This window comes from Spermophilus citellus (genome assembly GCF_964194105.1).
Source record: "Spermophilus citellus genome assembly, chromosome: 18".
In the NCBI taxonomy this organism is placed as follows: Eukaryota; Metazoa; Chordata; class Mammalia; order Rodentia; family Sciuridae; genus Spermophilus; species Spermophilus citellus.
This window is the reverse complement of record NC_138200.1, coordinates 43,909,027-43,924,131: the sequence shown is the minus strand read 5'-3', so window position 1 is coordinate 43,924,131 and position 15,105 is coordinate 43,909,027. Positions and strand designations below refer to the sequence as shown.

At 46.3% G+C, this 15,105-nt stretch overlaps 1 protein-coding gene across 2 annotated transcripts; it reads right to left on the bottom strand.

Moving 5' to 3' along the window:
- Positions 1–510: 510 nt before the first annotated feature.
- On the bottom strand, positions 511–15,093 carry USB1 (U6 snRNA biogenesis phosphodiesterase 1). Of its 2 annotated transcripts, none has more exons than XM_081273782.1 (7): positions 14,843–15,093; positions 13,591–13,757; positions 9,986–10,169; positions 5,290–5,343; positions 3,880–3,985; positions 2,571–2,654; positions 511–1,624 (listed from the first exon to the last, which is right to left on the bottom strand). In XM_081273782.1, the coding sequence occupies exons 1-7, from the start codon at positions 14,962–14,964 to the stop codon at positions 1,433–1,435; spliced, it is 909 nt and encodes a 302-aa protein (XP_081129908.1). In that variant the 5' UTR covers positions 14,965–15,093; the 3' UTR covers positions 511–1,432. The 2 variants fall into 2 exon arrangements, with proteins under 2 accessions (XP_081129908.1, XP_081129909.1); XM_081273783.1 differs by having other exon boundaries at positions 512–1,537.
- Between the last annotated feature and the right edge of the window lie 12 nt (positions 15,094–15,105).

Here is a 15,105-nt window from a genome sequence, read left to right as displayed (position 1 = left end):
TGTGGTATGCAGTGCTACACCTGGGCCCTGCCAGAACAGGAGTTGATGTTAGGGCTGGGTCAGGCCATTACCGCTGATTTTTCATGCCCCCAGGCAAGTCACTTAACAAGTTCTTCCATAAAGCAACAATCATTCCTACCCTGGTTTCTGTTCAGGGGGTTATGGGAAAGAGTACATGAGAAGGTCCTAGGACGAAATAAGTGTTACAGCAGTGTAAAGTCTAAACATCTGTGCTTCAACCCTTGAGGAACGGGGAAGGCAATCCCTTGCCACACGCCCAGCCCTGGCTACATGTGCTCCAGCAGCCTCCTGTGTGCGGGCCTGGCAAGGCTGAATGACCCCACCCTCATTTTACTGAAAAAACCCCTTTAGCCCACCTTAGAAGTCATAAGAGACTCACAAGAGACCCTCTAAATTGTGAAGCACACCTGGGGAGGCAGGGACAGAGGAGAGTCACCTCTCACTCACCTTCTTACAGTCCAAAACAAGACGGAAAAATTTTTAAAAATGCAATTTTTATTTGTTGAACATAATTTGAAACTATAACAAAAACATTTCTTCATCTATTACCAGAAACCCAGATAATAACTGGAGAGAGCTGGCCCTTCACCTTGGTGAGGGATGGAAAAAATAAAGGTCCTGTGCATCCCTGGTCCTCCCTCCAGGTTCCCTACAGAATGCCCAGGCACTGACAGGGGAAGTTGGGAAAGTTGGTGGGGAAGCCAGAGGTCACAGAGTGCTGGAGGCAGGGCTTTCAGCCATGGCTAGGCCAAAATGAAACATCTGCTCAAGTCTCCCCAGGCACCTGGCTGGGGGTGAGTAGGAGGAAAGAATGGAGAAAACTGATGCTGAACCACAAATTATCACCCTGTACCTTGGCCCCGAAATGGTCTCTGTTGGCACAGGAGGGGCTGGGATTAACAGAAAATAAATAAAAGTGACATACTTCAAGGAAGGAGGGTGACAGACTCTCGGAAGAACCCTATGTCCTTGCTTGACAGGGATAAGGCAGGGCATGATGATTTAAAAAAACCTGGTATGAGGCCAAGGGCATCAAAATACTAAACACAGAAGGGGGAGTGGCAGGGAGGAGGCTGTTCATTAGGGGGACTATGGTGGGGATTCTGGCTGAGTGTGGGTGGGCTCCCCTGGCAGCCCTCATTTTTCTTTTCTGCATAGCCACAGTGCAAGAATTAGGAAACCCAGGCTGCCCTCTACTGGTGACTCCTGGGAATGACCACAATACAGCTGCATCCAACCTGAAACCCCAAAGGACCAGGAGAAGCAGCCCCCAGGACAATCCAGGATGGCAACACCACTCAGTCCAAAGGCATGACTGGGCTTCTTAGAGGGAGGTTGGGAGTGTTCCCATGGACTATTCCTCTTCGTGGCCTGGCCTGCAGAGGGGCCTGGACAAGTAAGGCTTCTGTGCTCACTTCAAAGGCATGGAGAAGAACTTGTTCCCAGACTTGCAGCGCACCTGCTCGGTGAGCACACGGAGCAGCATCTCAGAATCCTCAAACTCATCCAAGATTTCCTTCAGCCAGCAGCAGGACAGCACGGTCACATTAAGGGAAATCCCGGACCCAGAGGACATGGCAAACAAAAGCAGCCTCATGAATTCCTTCAGAGGGTAGACAATGCTGAGGGGGAAGCAGCCACGCATCCCCCCAGCAGGAGCTGTCTGGTCTAATCATCTCTGCAACTTTGTGCCATCCATCTACCACCCCAACTTATAGATGAGGACACAAAGCTCAAAGCTCTGGGTTTCAGAAACCAGGGGGACCAGGACTGGGACCCAGGTCTGCTAGAGTCAGAAGTCCGTGCTCTCTGTTTCTCCCAGCATGACCGAGGCAGAGCAGGGAGGCTACTCCATGATGGTCTGTGGGTTGCAGAGAGTCTGTTTGCCTTACAAAGTGTTTTTAAAAATCGACATCATTTCCCAATATTTGAAAACTGGGAGATACACATAAAAATCTGCATTTCTGGCTTCTCTTGAAAAACAGAATTGCCAGCTAAGCAGCATAAGCCACATTCCCGCATGGCCTGCCTCCCCACCGGGGGCAGAGCATCAGCTGCTGGTCACTGCTGCCCATGTACTGTTGGTTCTCCCCCAAGGGCACTAATGGGAGGGTAAAACATCTCACCTACTATCAAACTGTGCTAGGTTCTGGGGGCTGGATGTTCCTTACACCTGGCACCCTCCACTCACTCCCAGTATAGGCCAAGCCCAAGCCTTGCAGGGAAAACCAGCAGCCTTCTCACAGCCTCCTGCAACTCACATCCCTAGGGATCTTATTAAAATGCATTTCTGCTTTCCTAGGCAAGGGGTGGGATCAAAGCAATAGTATTTCTAATAAGCTTCCAGGTACTGCTGGTGCTGCTGGTCCACGGACCACACTTTGAGTTGCAAGGTAACGTTTGAGGGTTTTGTTTTGTTTTGTTTTGTTTTTTTGCCATTTCACTGGCTTCCCAGGCATACAGGTTTGGATGCTTAGTCCTTCCCCTCCCCAGTGTCCACCTTGTCCTTCCAGAGTTCAGCACTCTCTGCTCCTGCCCTGGGAATTTACCTGTAGTTCCTGCAGGCACTGTCCTTCTAGCTGGGGACGAGCATCACCCACACACCAGGCCAGACTGATGTGGAATGAAGGGTCCTGTAGAGGAAAAAGGGATGCAAGCTATCACCTGGATGCCACAGCAGGTCTGGGACAGAGCTATCAGGATATTCTTGCTGGATCCCTGGCCTATCTGAGAGATCTGACCCATAGCGTTGATCCCAAGGACAGCAGAAAGATAAACAGTTGGTCTTATCCCCTTCCCCAAATTCACATATTGAAGACCTAACCCCACCATTTTGATGGCATTTGGAGAGGGGCCTATGGGAGTAATTACAGCTAGATATGATCACGAGGAAGGGACTCTCATGATGGGGTGAGTGCCCTTGGCAGGAGAGATTCTGGGGATCTTGTGCACTCCCGCTTCTCTCCTCCAGGAGGGAAGGGCACAGTGGGAGGAACTGGTCTATAAGCCAGAGTCCTTACTACAACCAACCCGGCCAGCACCTGGATCTTGGATAACTAGCCTCTAGAAAGTGAGGAAACAAATTTCTGTTGTTTTAGACACCCAGTTTATGGTATTTTATTATGGCAGCTTGAGCTAACTAAGACAATCCGTTCTGAGAGGCTTTCCTATAAATATCATACAGAGAGTCATTAAATCTGGGGATATGGAAGAGAAACCAGGATCTGACTCTGTTTTCCGATCTAGAACATCCTAACAGATGCCATACTTTTCAGATGAAATGAACAAAATTCAAAACGTCTAAAATTTTAAAGAAATAATACTTATTTCCATTCAAGTTCATTGTTAAATATTTCAGCATGGTTTTAAAAAATATATCAAATAAAATCAATGGTCCCTTTAAAGCCTTGACATTCCACCTGGACTCTTCAGTACCCCGGGAGAGCACGTGGCAGGTGCAGTAAAGTATGCAAAGCTACAACTCTTCCCAGAGGGTCTATTTTGCTAAAAATTGTGGGAGATACTTCTTAAGAAATATAAAACAAACATGGAGACATTATGCAGTAGGAGACATACTGGACCATATTTAAAATATGGAGTTTTAAAAAACGTTAGACTTTGGATGGGCCGCATCTAGCTGCACCTCAGACCCCTCACCTCCCAGTGGCATGTGTCCTCTGTGGGCTGGCATCTGGGACACTCCACACAGCAAAGTCTGGAGGGCTCTTTAATTTGCCTCTGATGAAGGCTTCTTTAAGGATGGCTTTATTCCAGTTAGAGACGGGCCAGTGGAGAAGCAGCAGCCCATTGAAGAGACAATAAGTATCTCCATTCATTATCTCCAACCCTGTTCATTACCGGATAGAAAGTGGTGAGGTCGAATTCCTCCATGACTCTGTCAACCTCTGAAACCAAGTCCAGGCACTCGGCATGCCCTGAAGTGACCTCAAGCCCAACAAAGGTCCTAGGGAGAGGCAGAGGCAAAGGAAACATGGGCATGAGATGCAGCCTCTGAGGGCACAGACCACCCAAGGAGGAGCGGGACGCACCAGGCAGGAAGCCTGGCCATAGGCTCACTCCACCTCCCTTCTGAGCTTCCAGGGCTGCTCCATAAGCCTCTCCTCTCTCCTCCTCTGTCTCTAAGCCTTCTTTCCCCAGGTCCAACCCACATGGCTCCTGCTGCTACTGCTCTGCACTCTGCCCCCTGGGTCCGCCTCTTCCCACAGTGCTCAGGCCGCTCTCCCGTGCAGAACCACGTAGTATGGTTAAAGCCCTTCCTGACCCCACCTTCAGCCAGCCCCCATCCTGTTCTCAGGAAAACTTCTTAAAAAGGTGTTTGGTCCAGCTTTCCTGTCCCCTACTTCCTTGCCTCCTGTCTCCAAACCTTTGGCAGGAGTGCCTGCCAGTTGCTGATTGCTGATGACCTCCGCGTCACTAAAGCCAAGGATACTCCTCTGTCCTCACTTACTTGTTCAGTGGTATGTGACGCTGCCAATTCCTCCCTCCTGGAAACCCAGTAGCTTAATAAATTTGTAGAGCACAGAATGAAGGAAGGAGTGAGCCCTTTCAGAGGTGCTGAGAGAGGGTGGCTCAGTGAGTGGAGGGGACACTGGGGCTTGCTCTGAGACCTTGGTAATGATAATTTCTTCTTATATTCATTTAATGCTTTTAAAATCCACTGGCCTCTTTTGAGCCTCACAACTGCCCAGCAATGGATGAATCAAGGGGAGGTGTGCGATGGTGTCACTGTGGGGATGCTGGTGTAGTACACAAAGGTCAGAGAGCAGAATGTGTGAGATAAAGGTTAAAACTAGGGATGCAGACGGGCAGGAGCAGGTTTTCTATCTTCACAGCTTTCTTCCCTATACCGAGAAGGGCCCCATCTGCTCCACCTCTGGGACCCCTCCCGATGTTCCCCCAGTTATTTTTCTTTCATTTTTGTGTCACTGAGGATTGAACCTGGGGCCTCATAGGTCAGGCAAGCGATCTATCACAGAGCTACATCCCAGCCCTTTTTACTTTTTGAGACAGGGTCTCACTAAATTGCCCAGGCTGGCTTTGAACTTTGGTCCTCCTGCCTCAGCCTCCTGAATGTCTGGCATTATAGGCATGTGCCACCATGCCTGGCCTCCCAGTTCTTTTTGTTAATGAAAATTCAGATTTGGGAACAGCTTCCCTATAATCTGGCAGACTTGGTTAAAAATTTAACAAAAAGCACTCCACCAAAGACTCTTCTTCTGGTAGTGACTTGGGATCAGGGGGACACACCTGGTCTTCTCTTGATTGGTATAAATCTTTACACGGTTGGCAGTAAAGAAGAATCTGAAATTTAGAAGAAAAAAGATCATATTTCAGGAAGAATAAGAAAAAACAAACAGAAAAATAGTTTGATAAATAGCACTTGAGAAATAGAACTTTATACTTAATATTGTCACCTCATTATATAAATGGTAAACTGAACCCTAATTAGAGCTAGCAAGACCTTAAAATCACCCTGTCCAAGTATATGTAGTATCATTCAGATGCTAGCAAAAAAACTTTATTTTGGTAAGAGCAGTTCATTCCAAACAATTTGAGACTATCTCAACTTTACTGATGAGAACTGAGAAAGTCTTAATCACTTAATTTGTTATCAGTGGGTGATAACAAATCATATGAGGGCTAAATTGTGCCTTGCAGGTTAAAACAAGGACAACACTGATTTAGTCTAAGCAATAACAAGAACACTTCCCATGTGCAAGGGCTGAGCTTTGGGTTTGGGGCTTATCAGCTCATGGGATCCTCACATGAGCCTTTGAGGCAGGCACTATAACTATGCCCATTTTACAGACAGGGAAACTGAAGCTTTCGAGGCAGGATTTGAACCTCAGTCTGCCTGACAAAGCCCGTGCTCTCTCCTATGAGGCTCTAGGAACAGTGGGTCTCCAATGGTGTGAAAGGAGGCAGAAACAGGCCCCCATTGACCCCTCAGATGAGTGACATGGGGACCAGTCAGGTTCAGTCAGTCAGGTGCTGGCTGTGTCCTAAAGATACTGGTGACCGCAAAGGGACAGACAGGCTTCTTGCCCCTCCTGGACCATCTTGGCAAGTCCCATCACAGGAAAAGATAATTTCACAGCCTCCAGGCCAAAGGATTCATCCCAGTGGAAGGAATGGACATATCTGCTGGCTGGACAGAGCCTTACAACCTGTGCACATGCATGAAGTCAGCCAGCCAGCACCCTGCCTCCTTGCTCAGCATCCCTTTTGGGAAAAATGTAAGGGATAACAGAACCACTAGTTCTTGGGAAAGCACAGATTTTGGAAAGAGTTCTGGAAGGTGTCGGATAAGTGTTCTGCTGTCGACACTGGATGTTGTGTCCAGCCACCGCCCCTTCAGCTGCAGGCACTGACCTAGGCCTGGTCTGTCAGAGCAGAGAGAGCCCTCAGTGGCAGCAACAGAATCCGGGGTGCACTGCTTGTTCTCAGTCATCTTGGACTCAACCTGACAATCAAGCTCAAAGAGGCCATGGCTGGCTGAGCCCCACTCAGGACACAGAGCAAGAAACACTGAGCCACGGGGCACATCAGATGCATTTCCTCAGAGGGAACCAATCCAGCAAGCCAGGGGCAGTTCTCTGGAGCTGTTTTCCAAGTAAACAAGGGAAAAAGCCATCTATGTACTCCTTGGGTACGCCTCGGGTACTCTAGAAATAACTCTTGGGTGAATTTTCCAGAGTCTTTTTTTAAAATTTATTTTTATTTTTTAAAATGATGATGATGATTATTGTCTTTATTATTATTATTTTTTTAAAGAGATAGTGAGAAAGAGAATTTTTTTAATATTTATTTTTTAGTTATCGGCAGACACAACATCTTTGTTTGTATGTGGTGCTGAGGATCGAACCCAGGCCACACGCATGCTAGGCGAGCACGCTACCACTTGAGCCACATCCCCAGCCCTTTTCCAGAGTCTTAATGGGCACCTGCCTATCAAAGAACAAGTGGGTTCAAGGAGGCCCAGAACTGTAACTTCCCACCAGGGGCCTCGTTTCCTTTGTCTTGCACCCTGGGCAACTCTGTTGTTCCCGGACCCAGAACTTATTGATAAGCAGCCCTTGGTCAGGGAACAGTGTTCTAGCAGAGAAAGCTTCTTAAGTAGAAGGAGAAAGGGCTTTTTAACTCTTCACTCACAAAAGGGAGAGCATGAACACCAAGCCAAACCAATCCAAGTCTTTTGTGACTTTTGCTGAAGTTATTTGAAAAATGGGCTTTTGGGGGAAGGAGGATGGCTCAGTGGCAAAGGGCTTGCCTAGCATGCCTGAAGCGCTCAGTTCTGTTCCTGACAAAAATAAAAACAAAAACAAAAACAAAAAAGTAAAGAAGAGCGCTGTGGGTTGGGTTTGTAGCTCAGAGGTAGAGCGCTTGCCTAGCATGCATGAGGCACTGGGTTCGATCCTTAGCACCACATAAAATAAAGATATTGTGTCCACGTATAACTAAAATATTAAAAAAAAAAAAGAGGGCTATCTTCCTAGGCAGGTCAGCCTGGAGATGCTAGTGTCCCTCAGGTGCACAGAGCTGAGACAGTAAGAGCCAGGTGCCATCTAACATCTTCTGGTGACCTCCACTCCCTCATCACGAAGCTAGCGCTTCCTCTGAACTTTGTAGCTATACCAGCCTATAAATCCCCCTTTGTGTTAGGCCACTTTGGGTTGAGTTTCTGGTATCTGTGACCAAAACAGTCCTGAAAGTATACATAAAGTTCAGTAAATCTGAAAGGACGTGGGCTAGGCTTGGAGAACAGATGAGCTTCAGTCCTGATCCTCTAGATGACTGACTGGCTTGGAGTAAATCTTCCCCTCTAGCCCTCAGAAAGGGTTCAACTAGTTAGGTCGAACCCATTAGTTGGGCAAAGCCCTTCACTAGAATTTCTGGGCCTAGGGCTTCTTCAGTTGTGGGTATGGGCCTTGGCTAGGAGACTTCTATTTCTTTTTCTCTCAGTGCTGGAGTTCCCACTCAGGGCCTTGTGCAAGCTGTGCAAGCACTGTACCACTGGGCTACACCCCCAGCCCAGAGACTTCTATTTCTACCTGTCTCACACATCTACACAGTAGGTGTCTGTGGAACACCTCATTTGAAAAAAAGCTCTGCAGATAAAAGCAGAGTCACAGAACCACCATGGCTTCTTAGGCTCTTTCCAGTCCCAGCCTTCAGTGGACCCACCGAACTCTAAGAGAGGTGTCTCCAGGCTCCGTTCCCTCCTGAATGTCCAAGCACTCAGCAAGCATCTATTTAATGGCATGATTAACCAGAGCACCTGGAGAAGGCTGTGGGTTATTCAGAGAGAAGCTATTATCCTGCTGGGGGGAACCTGGGCTCCAGAAGGGAAGAGGGACATATGAGTGGAGGTGAGGAGTAATGAGCTATAGGCTGTAAATAATGCCAAGACTGACGATCCCGAGGACTGAGGGGTTCTGGGGCACATGCCATCTGGTAGAAAGAGCAGGAGGGTCCTTTTTTAAATTTTTTTTTGTACTGGGAATTGAACCCAGGGGCACTTTACCACTGACTATATCCCCACCCTGTTTTATTTCTTGAGACAGGGTCTGGCTAAGCTGCTTAGGGCCCTGCTAAATTGCCAAGACTGGCCTTGAATGTGTGATCCTCCTGGCTCAGCCTCCCAAATCATTGGTATCATAGGCATGTGCCACCATGCCTGGCAAGAGCAGGGTTCTGATGTGCTGAAGTCTAGCAGGAAAAGCATTTCTGTAGGAGAATGGCATGAACTAGTTAAGGGGGAAAATGTCGTAAGCGCGTAGACAAAACCAGAAGTAGGGTTCAGTTCTGGCCCTTTACCAAGTGCCATGCTGAGGGGCAGGCAGAATTTCATTCACCATAAGTGCCTCTGAGGCAGACATCTTCCCATGCCCTGTATGCAGATATGAGAAATTAAGAAATTTATATTGGTCACTGCTTCAGTTCTTGACACAGAGCTCCTAAACACATATAAGTTCCTAAACAGTAAGGATGCTGAGACCATCTTTCATTCTATTATTTAGTGTTTGACAGGTTCCTTACACAGCATTCCTAAATCCTTTGGAACTTTCTGCAACTCTTGCTGGACTCCTATAAGAGGGACAGTCACCTGGAAAGAGCAAGCCATGATTAGAAGCCTGGACTTTCAGCCCTATACCCCCATCCTTTGCGGAGGGGAGAGGAGCTAGAGTTAATAATGCCTTCATACTGAAACCTCCAGAAGAATCCCTAATGCACAGGTTTGAAGAGTTCCTTCTGGTGAAGAATGCATGGTGCGCTGGGAAGGTGACACACTCCCTAACTTCACGGAGACAAGCTCCTGAGCCTGGCACCATTTCAGACCTCACCCTATGTGTGTCTTCATCTGCCTGTTCATTTGGATCCCCTAAAATATCCTTTAAAGGATCCAAATTGATAATCTATTAAATGAACTGTTTTGAGTTCTGTGAGCTGTTTTAGCTAATGATCAAGCCTGAGGAGGGAGTCACAGAAACCTCTGAATTATAGCAAAATTGAAAAAGAGTGGTGGGTAACATGGGGATCCAACATGAGAAGCTAGCATCTGAAGTGGGGGGCAGTCTCGTGGGACTGAGCCCCTAACCTGTGATGTGTGCACTAACTTTGGGTCATTACCATCAGAACTGAACTAAAATTTCAGGATATCATGTGGCTACAGTTGTGTTAGAAATGTTGAGTGAGAGTGTAGAGAAAGAGAGTGAAGATTTTCCTATATGGCACGTAAGAAACTAGAAGTATCAAGAATTTATAATGTGCCCAAGGTCACACGGGATGAGATGTACCGCAGGTGGCCCCAGGAGATGTTTCAATGTTCCTGTGTTATATTCCTTTTGCTGGGATAATGAAACCCATACCTCCAACCTGCAGTAGCTCAGGAAAGGGGGAGAAGCCTTGGAGAGAACAGCTAGAGGCCCAGGGAAGCGCTCACCTCTGGAAAGAGGCCATGCGGTCTTTCAGAGCCTGCACGAAAGGGAGGATCCAGTGGTGACGCAGAACCACGCTCTGAGACAGGCTGAGGTGGAAGGCCTCCATCCTCACCAGCCGGGGCACGTAAGTCTGGGCGTGGGGTAGCAACAGATCAAGCAGCTCCAGGAACTCCTCCCTGGCTTCATCTGGAAGGAAGAGTGGAGCAGGTGGGCTGTCGTCTTAGCCAAGGTTCAAGGCTGAGTGAAAAAACCCAGAAGGCAGACAGAAACCCATATCACTCTGGGTTTGAGTCTGTGTCTATAAAGCTTATTAAAATTTAACATGCATTTCTGGTTAAAGAAGTAATATGTGCTCACTGAAAAGAATTCAGGTAAACAAGATACACACAGGGAGGAGACTTCGGTATAGTCCAGCATTAAAAAGCATGGAAGTTGCCGGGTGCAGTGCTGTACTCCTGTAATCTCAGCGGCTAGGGAGTCTGAGGCAGGAGGATTGTGAGTTCAAAGCCAGCCTTTACAACTTAGTGATGACCTAAGAAACTCAGTGAGACCCTGTGTCTAAATAAAATACAAAAAAGGGCTCAGGATGTGCCTCAGTGGTTAAGTGTCCCTGAGTTCAATCCTCAGTACCAAAAAAAAAAAAAGTTTGGAAATTTTCACTTCATGCTAACAACAAGTAAAATGTTCAGCAAACTAAGAAAACAACAGTTCTTCTTAGATCTATAAGAGAAGTGAGTGACACACAGCTGAATACAGAGGCTCACAAATTATTGGACTAGACGTACATGAGCTGAAACCTGTGTGAGAACAAGGGCTAGCGCAGGGAGGCCTAAATTGTAATAGACAAATTGCTGGAGACTCAGGGTATACAAATCTGAAAGTTAAAAACTCTAAGAGGATGTGGGTTGTGGGACATACACATATGCACACTGCTTTCTGAGGGTTAGGATCTGGAACTCTACCAGGTTCTCACAGAATTTTGGACAAAAATCATCTTGTGCTTCTGGCCCTTCTGGCACAAGGGGATAGAAAGAAACCATTTAGAAATTCTGTTTTTCTTAAAAGGTCTGCCCTTAGGTTTAACCAGAGCCTGACCTGCAGGTGTTTTAATAGGAGCCCTACTGACCTGGGGGAAGGGAAATAACTTCAAACTGGCTCTCGCCTTGCTGTCCACAGTCCAGAGGCACAGGCTCATTTAAATGACTGGGACCTGATCACAGGGCTGTAGAATGCTTCCCCTTCACACCTCACCATGTTACTGAAGGCCTGTTTACCATGTCCCTGTTATGCAATACATCATATCCAGCTATGAAGAAAAAATGATAAAACATAATAAAAGGTAAAAAATACAGTTTAAAGAGAGAGTAGGTATCAGAACCCCTTAAATTTAAAAGATTAGAAATCATACATTGTCTGACTTTGGGCCACAATGGAATTAAACTAGAAACTGATAACAGAAAGAGAACTGGAAAATTCCCAGATACTTAGAGATTAAACAACACACTTTTAAATAACACCTGTGTCAAAGAAGAAATCTCAGGAGAAATTTGCAGATTTTGTTTTTTTGAGACAGAGTCTCCCTAAGTTGCTGAGGCTGGCCTTGAACTTGCAATCCTCTTGCCTAGGTCTACCACCAGTTGCTGGGATTATAGGCAGGTACCACCTACAAGTATTTTTAAGTAAATGAAAATGAAAACACAACTTATCAGAACTTGTAGGATGCAGCAAAAGAGGTGCTTGGAAGAATACTTATATCACTAAAAGCACATATTAGAAGATCTAAAATCGATCCTCTAAACTTCCTCTTTAAGAATCTAGAAAAAGGGGCCGGGGCTGGGGCTCAGCATGAGGCACTGGGTTCGATTCTCAGCACCACATAAAAATTAAAAAAAAAAATTGTGTCCACCTAAAAATAAAAAATAAAAAAAAAAAAAATCCAGAAAAGAGCGAATTCTATTCCAAGTAAACGGAAGAAAAGAAATAATACAAATCAGCAGAAATTGATGAAATTGAAAACAGGAAATTGATAGAACTGGTAGGTATAGTTTGAATATAGGTCTCCCAAAGGTTTATATTGCTATATTGTTTATTAGTTATTAGAATTGAAAAGATAGACTTCATTATGGGCTAGGGTTGAGGCTCAATGGTACAGTGCTTGTCTTGCATGTTTGAGGCACTTGGTTCAATTCTCAGCACCATATGAAAATATAATAAACAAAATAAAGTTATTTAAAAAAAAGTAGACTTCATTAAATTTAAGAACTTCTGCTTTGTAAAAGATATTAAGAGAATGAAAAGCTATAGACTAGGAGAAAATACATTTGCAAAAGATATGTCTGATTAAAAATACAGAAAAATACAGAAGAAACTCTTAAAATGAAACATAAGAAGATAAACAATTTGATTATAAAGTAGGACAGAAATCTGATTCACACCTCACCAAAGAAGCTATACAGATAGCAAAAAGCACCTGAAAAGATGTCCCACATCATATGTCACCAAGGAAATGCAACAATATACCTGTTAAAATGGCTAAACTCCAAAATACTGACAATACCAAATGCTGACAAGGACATGGAGTATCAGGAATTCTGATTCATTACTGTCGGGAATGTAAAATGGCACAACCACTGCCTAGGACAGTTTGGTGATTTCTTACACAACTAAACATAACCGTTACCATACAATCCAGCAACTGCCCTCCTTGGTGTTTACCTAAAGAGGTTGAAAACTTACATCTACATGAAAGACTATACACAGATGTCTATAGTTTATTCATAACAGCCGAAACTTGGATGCAATCACAAGTATCCATCTTTAGTAGGTGAATGGATAAATAAATTATGGTACATCCAGACAATGGAATGTTATTTAGTACTAAAAAAAAAAAAAAAAAAGTGAACTGTCAAGCCATGACATACATGGAGGAGCCCTTAATATGTATTACTAGGTGAAAGAAGACAATCTGAAAAGGCTACCTACTGAATGATTCTGACTCCATGGCATTCTGGAAAGGGTAAACTATGGAGATGGTTGAAAGATCACTGGTTCACAGAGGTGAGGAAGCAGAGGAGGGATGGATAAGAGGAGGAGAGGATTCTTAGGGCAGTGAACTATATGATTCTATAATGGTAGCACAAGTCTCCCCACAGAAGGAACAACACCAAGAGTGAACCCTAATACCAACTTTGGAGTCTGGGTGATGGTGATGTACCAATGTAGGCTCATCAACTGTGACAAGTGCACCATTCTTGGTGGGGGATGTTGGTGGTAATGGGAGAAGGCTACACAAAATAATAAGAGCCACCACCTACTTTGTGAATTGTACGAGGAACCTGACAGAAATTATCTAGTTCATCTTCCAAAGATAGGTATTACTATTATCTCCTTTTTGGAGGTGAGAAAACTGAGATCTGAGAAGTCCAAAGGATACCCAGAGCAGTAGATAATGGACGAAGTCTGACTCTGGGCATTTTTTTCGCCTGCTATCCACTTATCAGGGCTGGGGAGGCACAGACAGGGTTCTGGTTTCTTCCTCTTATTTGTGGCTAAATACATCAAGAGGCACCTATTGGTCTCAACTGTTTGCCTGTCACACATGACTCACATGGTAGGTAGACATGGGTGGCCCAGTTGCCTCGCTCATGAGGAAAGGTGCGCACACGTCCCCCATGTTTTGCACTGTCATCCTCAGGCCTCTCCTCTGTGCTGGGGAACATGTTCAATACACTGTCGGGCACTGGAAACCTCTGACTAGGATCAGGACTCTGGCCACTGCAGAAGAAAAAAGGAAACAAGCACATTTATCTTTTTAGCATTCTCTGCTTTTATACACCCAACAAAAGCTGTAACCCCTTATAAATATGATGCTGAGTGTGGTTTTCCAGGCAAGTACATGAGGTAGCTTCTAGAAAGTCACAAAGCTTTCTCCCACTTATTTGCACTGGAGTCTCTCAACAAGTCTGGGAAGCAGACCTTAGAATAAAGCATGGTCTCCATGAGAAACACTTGGGCAGGCAGCAAGGTGTGGTTTAGGTATTACATCCTTGGTTGGACAGGCCTGAGATGGAGCAGCATTTTCTAACTCTGTGATCTTGGGCAAGTGATGTACCCTTTCTGAGATACATGTTTCCTCATGTGTTAACTGTATTTCTACCTGACAAAACTACTAGGCCATCAACAGTGATACTGCTTGTAAAGCACTCAGCAAAGATAGTTACTTAAGAACCTAGAGCCCACACACACAAAAAAATAGACTTTCACGGCTTTTGTCCACTTAAGTTCCCAGTCTTCAGTTTGGCTCAGACTAGGTGCTCAAAGAGTATTTGTTGGATGAATTAAAAGGCTCTCCATATGCTGTGTTTGGGGGAAGGCAGTGTATGTGGTTCTGGAGATCCTAGGGCACTTTACCATAAGGCTGCCTTCCCAGCCATCCCCTCTTAATTTTATTTTTAGACAGTCTGTTGCAGGAGGCCAGCCTCGAAATTGTGATCTTTTTGTCTCAGCCTCCCCGGGTCTCTGACATGTGCCACCGCACCCGGGTCTCCATAAGCTTAAGCAAGTATTATCACTGCAATTGTGTTCAAATGAAGAAACAGACCCGGGACGGTGTGCTACCTTACAGAACACAGAACTTGCCAGCGCCCCAGATTGGACCCGAGCTGGCGTCCTGCCTCCCAACCTTGCCCGAGCCTGGTGGGGGCACTCTGGGGCTTTGTCCAGGGGTGCCCTTTGGATCCTCCTTTCCCGCTTTTCCTTCCCCAGGAACCGCCTCCCCTCCCCAGTCGACAGACGCTCGGGTCTGGCGGGGTTCTCAAACAAATCCGCGCCCCGGCGAAAGAGACTTCCTCGATCCTCACCGACGACAGCCCCCAGCCCCGGGCCAGGTCCGCCCCTGGGTCGCGGCCTCGATCTCAGCCTCAGCCTCGTCCTCATCTTCGGAGCCGCTGCTGCTGTAGCCCACCAGGGGTCCAGCGCTCATGGGGCCTTGTGCGACACCTTCACGGGGCAGGTCCGTGGGCAACCTCAGCCCGCACCCCGCGTTCCGCTGAGCCGGAAGTGCTCCCGGGGGGGCGGGGCGAGGGTATCACCGCCTCGGGGCGGGGCCGGGCGGGGCCAGAAG